Source organism: Filicampus tigris, chromosome 2 (genome assembly GCF_054856515.1).
Source record: "Filicampus tigris isolate MCC_2025a chromosome 2, RoL_Ftig_1.0, whole genome shotgun sequence".
Classification (NCBI taxonomy): domain Eukaryota; kingdom Metazoa; phylum Chordata; class Actinopteri; order Syngnathiformes; family Syngnathidae; genus Filicampus; species Filicampus tigris.
The window spans coordinates 14,849,343-14,867,838 of NC_141218.1; the positions used below are offsets into that span (position 1 = coordinate 14,849,343).

The window sequence follows — 18,496 nt, forward strand, 5'->3', positions numbered from 1 at the left end:
TACGTTTTGGAAACATTTGTATACTAAAGCAACACACGGGCAACTAAACAGAAGACTTTATTATAAAATACTAGGGATGTCACCATATCCAAATGTCAAGATACGATTACAATCACAATATGAACATCACGATACGATAATTATTACGGTATAGTGGGGAGGTTGGCAATATATAAAAAGCTCACGGTATTGTAAAAAATAAAAAATAAAAAAAAAAAGATCACATTTGAAAAAAAGCATCTCAATATTCTGTTTTTGTACATAACATGGTATTTGTACATGGCAAAAACAAGCATAAAATTGAACTGCATTAATACACGAACCACCAGAGGGTGCTGGAACTGCACAAATGAAAAACAACTTGGGCTTTTAAACAGATCTTCCGCGATTAATATCGTGACATCACGACAATGATGTCGCAATTTGAATATCACAATATTGTCAATATATTGTCAATGTCTCTATAAAATACATAACTTTACATAAAAGTATATATACTGCATATAGGAAAATAAAGCCAAGGCATTAAGATATGATAATATAAAGGTGCATATTGTTGATATTTTTTGGAACGATAAATAACGGTGACACTGTCCCGTTGGAGCTGAAGTGTGTAACTTCCTTTTCATCAAACCTATCAGCATCTATAATATCTTGCTGTATTTTCCAGTATTTTAGCTTTTATATCCTACTGGAAATGATGCATTTTGCCTTGCAATGGGAGGAGTGCACACACTGTAGACGTGATCTCATTTGTAAAAAGCTAACTAAACGTATTATTTTGCGTTTCTGTAGAAGAAAATAATAAAAAATAATCACCTCCTTTGAAGAATCCCTCTTTTTGCATCGGGAAGGTAAACACACACAGTTGTAAAAGAATTTCAGCCGAGTGGGGGCAACGAAAGCTATGCACCCAGGTCACAGTGATATTTTTCCCCTTATGGAGAACTTATTTGCATGTGAAAAAAAAAATCATTCGAAACACAAGCAGGGCAAAATTGTGGGCGGTTCTAGTTCTATAATAAGACTGCCGATGGAAAACTTAAAAGACAAAACTTTTACCTCATAATGAAAAAAAGTGGCTGCGAAAGAGCCCAACAACAACAAAAGTCTATTCAGTCAACTTCCTCAGCACTGTGAGCAAGATGTGTTAAACACTCGCACACCGTGCCACCGTCACTACAGTCTAATCCTGATGTGAAAATTTCATTTCTAGTTTCTAGGGATCCTAGAAGCTCAAGGCATCTTAGCTGCTTCCAGGCGTGGGACGAAGGGCAGCCCCAGCAGGCCGTGAAATGTATGGTCCCTGCATTCAAGGTGAAAGATCATCTTTCTCGAAGCTTCAGGTCCTTTTCCCCTTACCGTATCGATCAGTGCGCGTGCTCTGTCGCTGGTTGTCATTTTCCCCTCTATTATTTGATTTTTCTCACCGTCACTCAGTACCACACCCAAAAGGTCATCTAACAATTGATTTATAACTTCAGCATTGACCCGCTCCGCAAAGTCAGCTCTCACTCTCAGAAGCTCGACATCTGGGAACAAAAAAAAAAAAAAAAAAGACATTTTGAAAAGTTCCCTAATTATGCTTTTGATGAATAGTACTTAAACTATGGGACTTATGAAAGCGTCTTCAACATTACATTCCACAGACTTTATTTGTCACACTAAAGAAGTGTATAGTACTATCATTGAGCAAACCCATCAAAGAACATGATTTAATTTCATTGTTCCCTCTTCAGTATAACTCATCACTTGTTTGTAACAATACAATTAGCTCTGAAGGAAAATTTAATTTGCAGGTTTTCCTTAAACACTCTGAGCTGTGTAGCTACTTGTCTCAATTTCAATAATATTTTATTTTGATGACTATTTTCAGTTAAATCAATGCAAAAATAAATACAACAAAAATACTGTCACCATAGGTCTTCACTTCTGGCACAAAGGGTCCAGCACTTGAGTAGTCACCTGAGAAAGGGGGGAAAAAAAGGTGATTGTTGACTACCTTAACAATATGTTGGCAACAGCATTTCTAAAAAGATCAGTACACACCTTGTCGAATGTCACAGCTCCATACTGGCCCGGCTGCATTTTCAAGTACAAGAGTGAATTCATCTCCCGGTTGTTTGATGAAAACCTCAAAGAAATTAGGGTCCCAATCTTCATATGTGAGCTTAAAATCCTGTGAAAGAAATACAAAAGAATTCCAATTGAAAAAAAAAAAAAAAAAAGTTGAAGTCAAGTGAAAAAAAAATGGCAGCATTGGTGACCATTTCAGGTCCCTACACAATTTATTTATTCAACCTAAATGTATCCAGGCAAAACAGATTCTCATTTACAATGAGAACCCATAGTACAATACATTACATCATAGCACATGGTTAATAAATGGTTCTAAAAAGGCTAAAACAGGTGCAAGCAATAATGTACAGTAGTCCTCACCAAATTCTTAACCAATGATATTGGGAAGAATGAGGTGAATTTCATTATTTGTTGCAGTGTTCCAGTCGTTTGGGGCAGAAAATGGAAAGGAAGATCAATCTAGTGATGGGAAAATGAAGCTTCAAAATGTTTCATGAATCACTTTTTTTTTTTTACTCCTCTAGATGGTATTCTCTATTCAACATTGGGCCGAAGGCACACTGACTTGCCATTTCTTAAACCCCTTTCTTTAAGCTTATTTTCCCATCACCAGGTCAGTCGTAACTAGTGTGGACTTGGGGTACAAAGAGGTTAAACGAACTGCTGTAGAGAGCGAAGATATGGTGGGGTCTTGCCAAAGGGTGTTTTAAAGATAAACATGGATCAGTGAATTTGTATGTGGGAGTGAAGAGAGGGCCAAACAAACAGGTAGTTCACAGTGATGAGTGTTAATTAAGACCTAGATACCACCAATCCGACGTCGGAGGTCGTGAAGCGTCGTGGCGTCTGATTGCGCCGTCTGATTGGTCGTAGCGTCGTAACCCGTCAGGAAGTGTCGGTGGGCGTTTTAGCATGTTGAATCGGCGTCGTGAGTCGTGACATTTGGTCACTCTGATTGGCTGTTAGCTAGCAAATCAGCGCTCGGAGCACCAACGGGAAGTGACAAATGCGGAAAAACAGTGAGCGCGCCTTTGCCGCCTTAGTCTTCTTACAAGTACAAGAACGAGGGTTGACAATTTAAGAATTTCACGATACCGTGTCAAGAACGTGAGGGTTTAGTTCGCATGGGAGCTTGTGAGTGATCAATATAGCTGAATGCGTTGTTTACGTTTTTATAATCCACCTCATGCAAATAGCTTTCCGGTTGGATTTTTCTGAGAAATTGTGACTCCCGCCGCCGATGGTGTGGAAGGGTATTACATCTCACGCATGCGCAGAAGGTACGTTAGCTTCGCTGTCTGCCGTCGCGGTGTATTTTTCCAGCGTGACGTGCCAACAGGGGGGTAAGCGTCTGTCACAGTTGGCCAACGTCGGATTGGTCTATCTTGGCCTTTAAAGAGAGCACTGGTGACGAAGTGAATGGCAGTGTGGCATATGCTGACAGGCTTTTGAATGAGACTTTTTGAAGCCAACCTACGAGTACAATTAATTATGTACGGCTCATATAAACGCAGTTAATAATAATAATAAATTTTACTTGTATAGCGCCAAGTTAAGCCATACATTTGGTCTTATTGTTGCACCGTCAACATCAGTTCTGAGGTTGAATTGGCCATCCATTTCCAAGGTCCCCTGGGGGTAAGACTTCATAATCCTTTCATAGCCTGTCTTTTCTGCTGTCCTTTGTAGTTCCTGTGATGGAGAAACACGACAGTCACAAAGATGATTCAACGTCAGTAAAAGTTGAAAAATAAAAAAACTTGACTGCAACAGTCATACTTGTGCCATCAAAATAGATCATTACCTCTTCAAGAGCAGGGTCGCTCGGGATCAGATAAACATGCAGCGTCAGGAATGCTTTCCTGGTCTTGTATATGAACACTTTGCACTTCAGTGACACCGGAAAGCCAACCCAGTGGCAAAACCGGAGAAATACTCCTCTTGCAGAGAAAGCTGGATGTGATAGCTTGACATGGGATGGTGTGACTTCGGACACTTTTTCAACAGTAATTCCATCGTTATCTGCATGCAGAACTGCAAACTTGTCCAAAATTGTAGGGTCAACAGCTGCACAATAGAAAAAGCAGCATTGTAAGTTGCACACTATGAGACAATGTCTTATAATTATAGTCATGCTCACTTGTGCTGATCCAGTGAGGCAGATAGACCTCATGAAACTGCCCGTCTGTAACTGTGATGTCCAATAGGGGGCCTGCAGCCATGTACTGCATTGCCTCAATTCTGTTCTTGTGCTCCCACCATCGGCCAAAGCGGTATTTAAAGATCAAAGGAGAATCCTTGCAAATCCAGCGCAGGCCAGACACACTGCACTCAAATTTACCTGACACACAGATGAAGCTGGTGGGACACAAGGACATTATGGTTAACAAAAACAAACAAAATAATTAAAAAACAAAATAAAATTAAAATTAGTGTTTAAAAAAACATGACTAACTGAAACTACATGTTATAAAAACAAAAATAAACCAACTATAACTATAGCAAAAACATTCTTTGTTTTCATCTTTGTCAATTTCATACACACGCTTTTGGCATTGATTTTTTTCAAGATTTATTTCGGTATAACTGTACGGCTGCAAGGAACAAGGCAAACAGCCATTTGGGAATTGCAGTTATGGGCATTTAGAGGTGGGCATTTAAATGTTGCCGGTCCGTCGTGCGTCATCTGTCTGCGGCCTGGGTTCCCTTCTGTCATTTGTCAGTCCGTCATTTTTTCAAGCCGAACCAACCTGTAATCGTCAGTTGGTCAGTTCATCAGAGGTAGTTTGTCAGATAGTCTGCTGAAATCCGTCAGTCCGTGGCTGCATGCAGCTGTTTTAACGTCTAAAAGTACAGAAAGCTTTAATTTAAAGTTTAAAAAGGCAAAATGGGCGTCCATCAGTGACAGACTGGACGGACGAACCGGTCCGTCAGTGTGATAGAATGCCCACCTCTGGTAGTTTACTCACTGGGTGTTGCCTAGAAACAATGTCATTGAGCAGCGGCTTTGTATTGTCTGCTGCCTCTCGCTCGGCGAGAGTTGACATGTTTGATATAGGTCCTCAACTCAGCCTGTAACGCGTAACAGATGCTCTCTTTCTTTGTTCACATGTGATCAAAATACACAATACAACTGGGCATGTTCCAGCTAAATGAACTACAATTATTTTTCATCATCCATCCATCCTTCCTATCTATTTTCCACATGGAAGATCTATTTTTGTTAACAAAAATTACAAAGGCCATAAATCATGTATCTTGTGGTTTTACTGCATGTTGTGATGCATCTAGCCTTAGAAGCAGTATTATGCACATCACGTATTGCATTTCAAAGTCTGTGGACTGTTAAATAGTGTAGTACCTATTTGATTGGTGGATGTTTGGTCATCTGCTTATTATTTTTAAATGTTTATACTACACAGTACAGATGTGTGACAATATTTTAATACTGCGCATAATGAATAGAATACCCTGTATTGGAAAACCCCCAAACTAAAACGTATACAAAAAATTAATATAAATAAAATTAAAACATTAAATAATAAACGACAAACCCACTCTTAAATCTAAAAGTAACTGAATCTGAAGAATGAAAGTCAACAAAAACGAATTATCATGAAAACTCCACAACTGTTATAATCCTAGTGGGACAGGAGGAAAAACAAATTATTAGATATACAGTACATAGAGATGCTGAATGTTGTCACTGCTAGAATAAAAAAAGGGAGAAAACCCCCCCCCCCCCCCCCCCCCTCACCTGTAGCAGGTACAACCACCGTCATGGCTCACTTCTGGCTCAAGTTTAGTCCATTCATCTTCGGCAACTGTTGCAATTTCAGTGAACCATTTCGCCTGGTTAAATGGATTAAACATGAAATTACAATTTACATGTGATTGAGATTAGACCTCAATTTCCATAGAATTTCATGGAATTCATATTTTTGTTCATTGTTCATTTTTTGGGATCTAGTCAGGAATCCAAAATAAAGGAAGACAATCGACATTCAGTATAAGATTTACTTACTGTGACCACTTCAAAGTGTTTACTTTGGTCGCTCTCCAGCCATGATGGCTCAGTTTCCCTGAAAATGGTAAATTAACACTTAAATACACATACTAAATGAAACAAAAGTGTTAGACTTTTTGTTTGGTTGTGCCCATGTAAATTGTTGTTTACATTGGTCGTACCTGAGCCCAGAGCAACTGTGATGTCATTTTCAGTCGCCAGAAGGGACAAAATGGCCGCCCCCAGAGATGGCTAAAAACAGGTGGATTAACTCTTATTCCGCAAACATACTATTTATCAGAATGCCTTGTTTCAACTAGTTGGCCTGCATAGAACATATTCTTGACAGAAATATGTTTGGGTTGACTTCCACTTTAAGTCCATGACTCCATGTCCTTAGTCCGGAAATGATTCACGGTTTGACAAGACTGGCATTGATCAAAATAACGCTGTAAAATGTGCTGAAAAGGTTGCAGTAAAGAGCAATTCGCAGAAACTTCTGTTCAGCCATGAACCATATAAAGGATTACACATCTTTGTGACTCCACAGGCACTACTACTGCAAAAGAAGATACGTAAAGCTGAGCAACACAGCCATGAAACACAAATCCCCACATATTAATTAAAAGATGAGTATTTTTTGTCATTCTGACTGCTATAGTAGCTTGAAATGGTAGACTGCTGCATACTACACATCAATTTAAAATATAAACAAGACCTGTTGTTCAGAAATGCTGTCTATCTATAAGTGAGTATTTTTTTGTAGAATACTGTCAATTATTGTTATTGAGGTTTTTTTTATAGTTTTTTTTTTTTTTTTTGCCCCGATCGCGCACCCCGATTCACTAAATAGTGCACTGTATCAGGGCCGGGACATTTTGTAGGGGTGCCCAAATGTCCATATAGAAAAAAATGTAGTGCACTCAAAACTACCCACAATGCACTTGGAAAAGTAATGCGCATTGATGTTCACTCAACAGGTTAATATAGAGCACAATGCATTGCGAGCAGGAAAACAAATTGGAGCCTGCAGCGACACAGCAAGCGCATACATCAAAGCAATACAGTAACTATACACCACGGAAATAATTCATTTTTTGTATGGTAATTCAAAATAAGTACAAAAAATATATACAATATAAATCATCCATCCATTATCTGAACCGCTTATCCTCACAAGGGTCATGGATGTGCTGGAGCCTATCCCAGTTTAAAATAAATACTTTCAAAAGAAGTAGTCGAAGATCTTCATGCGCCAGTGCCTCATGCTAGGTACGTGATATGCGACAAGGAGCCAGTAGTTAGCTGGCTGTCCGAACTGCCCAACAGAATGAGGAAACTATATCGGCTACGAGAGTGTGCAATGAAATGCTAAATTGTGTTTGAGTGTTTATCATATCCACATGTAAATATGTGTAAATAGAAATTGAAATGATGCTCTCTTGTATTATAGTCATCTTTACATGCCAAACCCAAATCTTTTCAGTCCAAAGCAAACAAAAAAGAATCAGCCACTCATAGTCACATCCAAATCGAGTGGCTAGAATCAATGCCCTTTACCGGCATCAGAATCAGAATCACCTTTATTGGCCAAGAATGTAAAACACAGGAGGAATTTGTCTCCAGTAGTATGGCACACTAGTATTGCAGTAACAAGCAACTATGATAAACTAAAAGATAAACACTTACATTTTCATTAATATTGTGTTGAGGGTTTGTGGCTCCCGTTCCTGAAGGATGCTGTACAAGATCCGTTTTTGGGCCACAGATTTCAGATTATCGATGACCTTTGACATCTTCTCGTGACGGCCGTGGATGGCTTTGACATCTGCGCTTACAGCAACTCCCCTCACATTGAGATCATTTATTATAACGTCAACATCTCTAACCATGTCGATCAGCATGTCTTTATATTGATCAACAAGGCAGTGCCCTATAGAAAAGAGGAGTCAAGGTTTACACATTTTATCTTGTTATGAACATTTTGTGTTCAGAGTAGAAGTTAGTATTGGCTTGATTACCTTGGCCCTGCGTTTGTTTACTGTGATACTGTATGTGAGATGTGATTATTTTCAGACTGTGCTGTAATTTCTGCTACTGGATACCTTTTGTACTCTGTTGTGACCGCCTGGATGAATTATCATTAGATTTTTGGAGTAATTTTAGTTGTGTTACCCCTTGGGTCATAATTATTTCCTGTTTTCTCCATTTGTGGATATGGGCCCAGCGTGGCTCGCTTGAGTCCCAAACCTGGGGAAATGGCCTGTAATATTTTCCAAACGGATAGATTTCATCAACTTTCTCATTTGCTCTTGAGTTTCTTTGGAATATGGCATTATACTGCACGTTTCTTTTTGTGGCCTGCTTCTATTTATCTAACATGTACTATTTAATTTCTTGATTCAACAGATTTGACCATAATAAATGATGGTATATTGTGATGTTGCAGTGGTAAAAACATAAGTGAGTCTGGTTGATAAAATATCGGCATATGGTGGTTAAAAATGCTAGCTAAGGAGAGCTGCAACTTACCATACAGTCGAGGCTCTATACGACTCAAGCAATGCAACATCTTCTTGCTTGCTTCTGGACCTTTCAGGCCAACTAAATGATTCAGATGGAACACCATACTTCTGATATCAGGGTTCGAAGAGATTATCATACTTTTTTGCCCGGAACTCAAGACATGATCCACTTCAAGATCATCCAGCAGCCTCAATAAAACACGCTGTGACAAAAACTCAGACCCAAACGCTGGAAGCTCTTGAAGATTTTGAAGCTTTAGTAGCTCATGGGGCAGCAATTGTTCACGGTCAGCTGGAATCAATGCAAACAGAAAAAGTCATTTCAGATATATCAGACAAGGAGAACATACGCTCATTCCCAAGTGCTCAATAAAGGACCTCTGGAATTTATTTATGGTTCTAGCCTATAAAAATGATGTCTGCACTACACAAGCAGTCAAAGTAAAAGTTATTCTTATTGTTTGAGTAGTAGTTGTAATAGTAGTAGTAGTAGTAGAGGTAATACTGCATGGGCAGTGGTGGAAACAATTCCAATAATTGCTTAGTTACAAAGAAAATGACTTACAGACTTGAAAAAAAGTAGGATCTCTTTGCTTTAGGAAAAACAGCATCTTCCTGCATGCTTCTGGACCTTTGTCTTGGAGCAGCTCAATCAGAAACTCTGCTTTTTCTCTCCTTAGAGACATCTCAAACAGAATCTCTCGACTTTCACTACCACTCAAGACATTAGCCTTATAAAGATCGAACAGAAGCTCATATAAAAGTGAAAATGACACCCGTATTATAAACCCAGCCCTCAACTGTCGAAGCTCCCTTTGTCCAGAGTCAACTGAAAAACAATGCAAACAGAAAAAAATCAGGTCAGGTAAGTACACCTGAACTGTAATGAACAAATGTACTATACTACATTATACAGATTAAGTTTGGTAAAAAGTTGCTCTTGTGAACCACCTGTGATAAATCTTTTTCAGATTGAGAAGAGCCACACGCCGTCATTTTTATCCCAAAACCCAGACCTCAATATTGAACTCGATACTTGTCGTGGTAAGAAATGAGTTTCAAAGTGCTTGTTGATTCAAAATGTGGAGTAGGAGGAGCTTAACTCCTTCCGCCATAATCATGTTGAATAGTCTACAATCTCATTTAAATGGTAGCTCAGCTAACATAATTGAGAAAACAGAACAAAACTTACAACTACTGGTGCCACTGCTCCCGCTAGCGCCAGCTTCTAAAAAACATGCAGTTACAAATTCACAGATGTTCTTTTAATACTGGGTTCGCATACCTTTATGATATAGTCCGAGCAGCTAAGGTGAGAGTATTTGTTAGTAATTGACAGAGCTGGGCATATCGTCTACATGACGGACCGGTCCGTCTATCCGCCTATGACGGACGCCCATTTTGTAGGCAATAAATGATAAATGGGAAACTTAAAAAAATAGTAGGACTATGCATAGTTGGGCGCACATTTTTCCCATCTGTGTAATGGTCTATTTTCGCCCCCGCTGAGCGATATTCGAGCCGAAAGCGTCAACATTGGCTCCAGGGTGAGACGTCTTTGTCCCACTGCTGCGATAAGGCTTGCTCACGGTGAGACATCGCTCAGCGTGAGCGGGGGGGTGGTCTTGTGGGGATGAATGGTAATTGGTCACGGCTGAGGCTGTCTTGGGAGGGATGACGGCAACGCTAACGGAAGCCAGTTTAAAATCATAGGTGGGCCAGCTTATAGGCAGGTACTATACTATTTTTTCCGGACGGACACAATTGTACCCCGGCTGTAGACGGAAGGCGATAAATGAACCGCAGTTTTTTTAGTAAAATGCCCAGCTCTGGTAATTGAGTCGTAGGTGTAGTATAAAGGCCTAGATCGCGCAATCTGACGTTGGCCAACTGTGACAGACGCTTACCCCCTGTAGCGTCAGGCTGGCTTTCGGCACGTCACGCTGGAAAAATACACCGCAACGACAGACAGCGACGCTGACCATTAAAGTACCTTCTGCGCATGCGTGAGATGTAATACCCTTCCATACCATCGGCGGCGGTAATCACTATTTCTCATTGTTAGAAAAATCCAACTGGAAAGCTATTGGCCAGGGGTGGAATATAAAAACGTAAACAATGCATTCGGCTATATTCATCGCTCACGAGCTCCCACGCGAACTAAACCCTCACGTTCTTGACACGGTATCGTGAAATACTTAAATTGTCAACCCTCGCTCTTGTACTTGTAAGATTAAGGCAGCGAAGGCGTGCTCACTGTTTATCCGCATTTGTCACTTCCCGTTGCTGCTGCGAGCGCTGATTTGCTAGCTAACAGCCAATCAGAGTGACCAAATGTCACGGCTCGCGACGCCGATTCAACATGCGTAAACGCCCACCAGACGCTTCCTGACGGGTTACGACAATAGGACGGTGGTCGCTACACCAATCGGACGGCACGACGCTTTACGACCTCCGACGTCTGTTTGGTCTATCTAGGTCTTAAGTTATACTGCATTTATAGTGGTGTAAACAATTGCAATAATTGCTTACTTACAAAAGAAATTACTTACGGACGTTAAAAAGAGCAGGATCTCTTTGCTTCAGGAAAGACAACATCTTCCTGCTTGCTTCTGGACCCTTGTGGAGGACCACATCAATCAGAGACTCTGCGCGTTGTCTAGTGCTATACATCTCAGACATTATCCCTTGTCTTTCCCTGCCACTCAAGACATGAGCCTCATCAAGATCATCCAACAGTTCACATAAAAGTGAAAATGACACCCGTGATATGAGCTCAGGCCACAACTGTTGAAGTTCCATTTGTGCAGAGTCAACTGAAAAACAATGCAGAAAAGAAAAGAAAAGTCAGTTCAGATAGCTCAGACAGGGAAAACATGCGGTCATTACCAAGTGCTGCTTCATTGAAGTAAACAACCGACATTATTGAAATTGTTTTTTTTTTATTCAGAAAACCAAATGGAAAGTTTTAAATTGTATATACGTAGCAATTTGACAAGTGGCCGGCATCTTGGTGGTATTTTAAAAAAAATGGAAGGAGCACTTCAAATGCCTACAAATAAACTAAAGAAAACAATTCATTACTAAAATAATTCTATTCTATTAGGAACTGTGCTCATCCCACGAATAATGTTCCATTTGCACTATTTAAGTTGCGCTTTTTGAAGCTGAGTCATGATTGGTCGGTAACTGAGCCCGAGCAACTGTGATGTCATTTTCAGTTGACAGAAGTGACAAAATGGCCGCCCCCTGAGATGAACAAAAACGGGTGGATTTTACTGCTTAACTCATATTCCACAAATGCAATATCAGAATGCCATGTTTAGACTAGTGGGCCTGCAAAGAGCATCTTACAGAGAAAATTTTGGAGTTCACTTCGCCTTAACAAAAGTACGACGTCAAAAAATACTCTCAAAATACCATCATACTGAACAACATTAAAATACAGTAGTTAAGTAGTATAAAAATGACACTGATTTTTATTATTAAAAAGTATACTTTAACGTAATGCTTTAAAGTTCATTTAAAGTAAGCCACTTTAAAATTATGCAGTTTGAACATTACATTGTGCTTACATTTTGGAAAACAAAAAATACATATGTAAATAATGATTCAATTATACTTAATTCAATAAAAGTTAAGTTTTACATGACTACACTTTGTTCTTAAATAAAACAACCACTTCGAAAACATTAAATGCAAATATATTACATACATGTGAACTGTAATGAACACACAGTATATACTAAAAATACAGATGAATTTTGGTAAAGTTGCTATTGCGATACAACTGTTATAAATCTACCTCAGATTGAGAACTGCTACTGTGTGTAATAATAATTGCTTTTAAGGAACATACTCTTTATCTAAAAACACATACCTCAATATTGGATTTGACGCTTATCAAGGGGAAAATGAATTTCAAAGTGCTTGTGAGCAACTCCATTCGCTGTAATCATGTGGAATGCAAGCTCACTTAAATGATAGCTCAGCTAAAGTCATTGAGAAAATAGAATAAGACTTACAGCTACTGGTGCCACTAGTGCCGCTGGTGCCACTGGTGCCATATTCTAAAAAAACACGCAAACAAATTACAAATTTACAGATGTTCTTTTACTGTGTTTATATACCTTTATGATCTAATACAAGCAATTACAGTATGCGTAATTCTTTGTGTATGAATCGTAGTTGCAGTAGTAGTAGTTGTAGTGATAGTAATACTGCATGTACAGTGGTGTAAATAATTGCAATAATTGCTCACTTACTAAAAAAAATTAACAACCTCCAATGTATACGGTTGTTTATTGATCAAGGTATTAAGACAAAAAAATCTGTCAAAATTATAAGGGGAAGAAAAGTAATGTAAAAGTTCTAAAAGATGTTATATTTCATTGACTTAAACAGTACGGTTTTGAACCCAAAGAAAAACACAAGTTGCAATTTGGTAGAGAAACCCTTGTTGGCGAGCACAGCACGGACACGTCTCGTGTCGTTGGTCACGAGCTTTGCGCACAGCTCGAGGGACTTTGGCCCACTCCTTCCAGAGACTGTCTACACATCCTTCAAGTGTCTTGGCTGCCGCTTGGAAACTCCCTCTACTGGTTTTCTATCGAGAGTAAAGTGTCAGCATGTTTTGTGTCATGGTGTTGTTTGAGCCATATTCAGATTTTTTTGTAGGCAGTCAATAAAGTGCGCTGGTGTGCGCCTTTTCTGGTTTAAGCACCCGGGTGAATATGTCACTTTGTTCATCTTCTACTTCTGTATAGCATGACTAAAACTCATCACCTTCTCATCAAGTCTTCTAGTGCTGGCTTTATAACCTAATGCAGCCTGGTACAGGTCTACAATCTCGTCCCTGTCTTTAAGCAGCCCATTAGCCCTGCACATGAAGGTAAGAAATTGATTCCTAGAACCGGTGTGCTTCAAACACGAATTGAGATCCGTACTCCTGACTACTGGTAAATGGTTGAATATATGGACAGCTGTGTGTCACATGAGCACCAGCCAATCAGTGAGAGCCAGAAATTAGTCTGAGTTTGTGAGCGATGAATATTTCGCCCATTGAAATGCACAACATCTTGTACATTTTATATCATGCACTTTTTTGACTGATATTCATTCTATTCCCCAAAACAATAAACATCCATTTGAGACAAGAGTTAATATTTTCGTAAGTCAGCAAATTAAAAAGAAATGGCAGGGTGTTAAAGAATTATTTCCTCTACTGTATATAAGAAATGTAGTAAAAAAATATCATGTGTCACACACAAACAGGTTACACTGCAAATAATTAACTATATTGGCGGAGCATGGTTACTGAAGGGTATTTTCAACTCACCTAAAGGTTCTTTGAAAAGAGTAGGATGCGTTTTCTTTAGTAAAGACAGCATCTTATCGCTTGCTTGTGAACCTTTGTGGAGGGCCAGATCAATCAGAGACCCTGCTTGTTGACTCACGTCAGGATTCTTCTTCACTATCTCATATATTTCGTTGAAACTCAAGACTTGAGCCTCTTCAAGATCATTCATCAGGTCATGCAAATGTGATGAAGACACCCGTGACATAAACGCAGGCTTCAACTGACGAAGGTCCCTTTGTCCGGTGTCATCTGAAAAGCAATGCAAACAGAAAAAGTCTGGTCACATATGTGTTGCTGCTCCATGTGTTAAAGTAGCAATTGTTTGGATGTCTGCGGTTACTGTGAAATTTCTATCTATGAAAAACGTCTTCAAAAGGACCACGGCAAAAAAAAAAATACCCTCAAAACACTACCGTACTGACCGACATTAAAATAAAATCAGTTTAGTACAAATATGAGACCGAATTTTTATTACTACAAGTAGCGTTAATGTAATTAATGTAAGCCAGTTTGAACCTTTACATATTGTGCTTAAATACAGGAAAATTGTACCGAAATATTGATTCAATTCAGTTATTGAAAACAAGTTACAATGTTTTGCCTTAATGAATTATATTCTTAAAAAAAACACCACTTATACAATACATACACACAAACTACAAATATTCTGTGCTTTAGAGTTAGGTACACCTGAACTGTAATTAACAAATGTACAACACTATACAGATTTTGAAAAAGTTGCTACTGTGATGTTATATAGCTTCCTCAGACTGAGAACAGCTACAGTGTGTAATGATATCGTTACAGTACTTTTGAGGAACGTACTCTTTATCCAAAAACACAGATCTCAATTTTGAACTTGATGCTTGTCGTGGTGAGAAATGAGTTTCAATGTGTTTTGTTGCCTCAAAATGTGCAGTGGGAGGAGCCATAATCATGTCGAATACAAGCTCATTTAAATGGTAGCTCAGCTAAAGTCATTGAAAAATAGAACAAGACTTACAGCTGCTGGTGCCACTGGTGCCACTGGTGCCACTGGTGCCACTGGTGCCAGCTTCTAAAAACATGCAGTCACAAATTTACGGATGTTCTCTTAAATTGACATCCTGGCTGGAACTTGAGGGGGTTGCAAAAACCCAAAAAAACTAAAGCACGTCATGGGAAGGGCTAAAAGTCCAAAATAATTTTTCTTCAAGAAATGCATCTGACAGTGGGGGAGGAATGACAGAGGAGGGTCGCAGTGCCCTAATATTCTGTGGTACTACTGGCCGGTTCATATGGGGACGTTCATGTTTTATTTTATCAAGGATGATCCCTGCCGCGGAAGGATATTTAGTCGTACTTAAAGCTCCCACCTTCTCCTTATTTATAAACAGAGGGGCTTAAAAAGCTGAAAAGTTCTTCCACCAATTCTCTTGTACAAGCCGTGATTGGTGTCTGGCAAGGAGTCAGGAAATACTTTCATGATGGTTCTTCCTTTTCCTGCTTCAGCCTAATTCAAGGGGAATTGCTTGTTTAGCCCAGGAAAGACAGTAGCAGGTTTTAAAAATGGACAGATGAAAGGGGCAACACAAATAAAAGACATTCAGAGTTGTAAGGGGAATATTCGGACATTCCAGGATTTGATTCGGAATTACATTATCCCGAGCAATCTTTTTTTTCTTTTCCAAATACATTCATGTTAAGGAGTTTTATTAGAGCAAATCAAAATCAATACTCTATATAGTCTAACTCCATAAAGTATGAACACATTATAAAGTTAATATTCCTGACACTTTCAAGAGGTGTGGAATACATAAAGGTACAATTTTTCACTGCCTTTGGCAGTGTCGAAGAGTGGGGGGATTCTGGGAAGAGACAACATTAAAGGTTTTGGAGATCCTCTTGATTAGAACTAAAACCCTTCTGACTTGGCCTATACCCGGATGTATGTAATTTGAAATGACACGGAAAACTTTTGTGACTATAAGTGTTCTACAAGCCAAGAGGCTAACAGCTTTAACATGGAAAAGTATGGGTAAGCCAGGTTTCAGCGTGTGGTTTAGGGAACTGCAGTTTCTTATTGCTTAGAGTTGGAAAAAACAAATCTTATATTCTTAAGAATAAATAGGAGACATTGCAAGCAGTGTCGGGACAGTTTCCTTAATATATTAAAAATATGATCCATCTCTTTTTTGAATGAACCTGTCGTGGAATGGGGTCACCATAACCCATGCATAACTCCCGTTGTTTCATTATTTAACCACTGGATTGTACAACAACATTTAAAAGGACTCATGAGCATATATTTTGGATGTACCTTTGGATGTACGATTTTTGTTGATGTTGAATTTGAGCTACTTTTTCTGGTTTGTCTGCACTGTTATAGTGGTAACATGTTCATGGGTTCTTTATCTAGAGTTTATACAGATATTCCTTGTATGGGTGGGACGCTTGTAACGCTTATACCATGTGTCACTTAGTTGCTTTGTTTTGTATTCCAAATTTGAAAAGTTCAATCAAGATGTTGTTGGGGAAAAAACGTGGTAACCCTAATATCTGGGGGAGGATATCTCATCTTTTGATACAGCAGCTCCTCAACATACACATTGATAATGCATGTTTGTGGAGTAAACCAGCCTCCTACATTGAGTACAAAAACAGGACAATTTGGCAGAACACCGGGCAAAGTCAGCTGTTCGTTGACAGCGATGGTGTTGAAATCCCCGGTTGCCAAACATGAAACCATGATTGAGCACCGCACAACAAACAATGACCTCCCTGCCATGTTGCGGTTCGTTGATCACCGGGTAGGTTAAATGTAGTTGCCTCGTGACCGTGTGACACGCATGAGGGCCGCTTAGTGGGCCCGACTAAAATCCACCTCTGCCCTTACTTAATCGAGCCCTTTTTCCCCAAATGTGTCAGGTCTAGCCCTGGGACGGACTGTCCAACTTTGTATTTCACTTATCAACCAAATTGAGACTGTAAAACAGGAGGTAATTCTAAAGACGCCTTTTCACCTTTAACTTTTCAACCCAATTCAGACTGTAAAAGGACGTCTTTTCACCTTTCACTTTTCAACCAAACTTAGACTGTGAAAGGATTTCTTGTCAAAGACGTCTTTTCAACGACATGAAAATGACTTCTTTCCAACCTTTCACTTTTCAACCAAGTTCGGACGTTTTTTCAACGTACACAAGTGACGTCTTATCAACCAATTTTTGCTGGGTGGGAAGATTGTTACAATACGCTGTTGATTAGGACTTCGGAGTTATTCTATAGAACACAAAGGTCAAAAACAGGATTTACCGGTAGTGTAACCAATCTCCTCGAGCGATGCATTTATAACGTTGTAAGCTTCATCCTTGCCCAGCGAGGAAGTCAAGACAGTCAGCAGCTCCTCTGTGGTGCTGTACGTCCCCTCCTTCAACGACCCTCGGTTCACCAATTGCTGGCACAGCTTCTTGAAATCAGTGCTTGTCAATTCTGCCAGCGTGTGAGTGACTTTAGCTACAATTGAAGCCATCGTTTCTCACTAACGTCGTAAGGTCGAGCCAGCAGCGTATCCTAGGGTGGGTAGTGGTACCCTGATGCTGCATTTGAGCAAGATCTGAATTAGGAGTTTTTCGCGGAACGCCACTTTGAACTGGGAGGTCCGAGTTGCGAAGTCCCAAAAAAAGGACCAACTTTACCGACCTCTTCAATCTGACGTCACTCCACAATGGCAGCCACCATGGAGATAGACCGTGGATGGCAAAACATAATTTACACAAGAGTATAAACCTACATTTATCCATCTTTATCATTAATTTAGTTATTCCAAATACCCTCGCGTAACGTGATTTGTACTGACTGCACAATGATATGCCGTGATCTCCCTACATGGTAGTTAAAGTTGTAACGAAGGAGAACGACAACAAACTATTTATAAGTATAAGCCAACTTTGATGTTCCCACCTTCCGCGAATGCAGCAACAGAATTAGAAAAAAATCCAGTCCTACCGCCTGTTCTATATAAATGAGTAGAAATCATGTTAATTAAAACAAACAAAAGAACAAACGCTCCTCTTTACACATGTTCAAATAATTCGCTTTTAAAATGCCAATTTCAAGGCATTGGTACTGACAACAAAGACAATTATTGAGCAACTGAACATTTTTTCCATTTCAAACATTTTTATTCAACAGTACGACAAATAGAACAATATGACACAGTTGAACTACTAAAAATGGACCCCTCAGGAAGTGTGCATGATCAAAAGATGACAAGATTGATTGCATTTATTGCATATATATATATATATATATATATATATATATATATATATATATATATATATATATATATATATATATATATATATATATATATATATATATATATATATATATATATATATATATATATATATATATATATATATATATATATACACACACACACACACACACACACACACACACACACACACACGTTGGGCAAGTTACTTCCAAAATGTAATATATTACATATTACTAGTTACTTGCATGTGAAAGTAATACGTT

The 18,496-nt window shown here is 39.1% G+C and overlaps 1 protein-coding gene and 1 long non-coding RNA gene across 6 annotated transcripts in view; one reads left to right on the forward strand and one right to left on the reverse strand.

Moving 5' to 3' along the window:
• The window catches only part of LOC147151529 (uncharacterized), a 34,342-nt gene extending 22,807 nt beyond the window's left edge, over positions 1-11,535 (forward strand). The window contains exons 3-4 of one of the 2 annotated variants that reach the window (XR_015090193.1): positions 1,217-1,317; positions 11,197-11,535. This is a non-coding gene — a long non-coding RNA (uncharacterized LOC147151529). Of the gene's footprint in view, positions 1-1,216; positions 1,318-9,290; positions 9,449-11,196 lie in introns of those variants that run through there. The other variant, XR_015090199.1, reaches the window with a different exon arrangement.
• LOC147151530 (uncharacterized) lies at positions 45-17,655 on the reverse strand. Of its 4 annotated transcripts, XM_086056349.1 has the most exons (17): positions 17,261-17,655; positions 14,973-15,026; positions 13,949-14,218; positions 12,636-12,680; positions 11,163-11,426; positions 9,803-9,838; positions 9,176-9,439; positions 8,618-8,902; positions 7,775-8,018; positions 6,104-6,161; positions 5,837-5,931; positions 4,220-4,437; positions 3,884-4,146; positions 3,643-3,771; positions 2,050-2,179; positions 1,918-1,965; positions 45-1,532 (listed from the first exon to the last, which is right to left on the reverse strand). In XM_086056349.1, the coding sequence occupies exons 1-17, from the start codon at positions 17,475-17,477 to the stop codon at positions 1,237-1,239; spliced, it is 2,916 nt and encodes a 971-aa protein (XP_085912475.1). In that variant the 5' UTR covers positions 17,478-17,655; the 3' UTR covers positions 45-1,236. The 4 variants fall into 4 exon arrangements, with proteins under 4 accessions (XP_085912475.1, XP_085912492.1, XP_085912483.1 ...); XM_086056366.1 differs by lacking the exon at positions 12,636-12,680; XM_086056357.1 differs by lacking the exon at positions 9,803-9,838.
• Between the last annotated feature and the right edge of the window lie 841 nt (positions 17,656-18,496).

Excerpts from the sequence above, each read along its gene's own strand:
- LOC147151530 (XM_086056349.1), bottom strand. The coding sequence starts at position 17,477 with ATGGCTTCAATTGTAGCTAAAGTCACTCACACGCTGGCAGAATTGACA. Across the intron at positions 12,681-13,948 it reads TCTTTTCAAAGAACCTTTAG|AATATGGCACCAGTGGCACC; the intron begins GTGAGTTGAAAA and ends GTGTTTTTTTAG. Across the intron at positions 2,180-3,642 it reads GTGCAACAATAAGACCAAAT|GATTTTAAGCTCACATATGA; the intron begins GTATGGCTTAAC and ends TTTCTTTCACAG.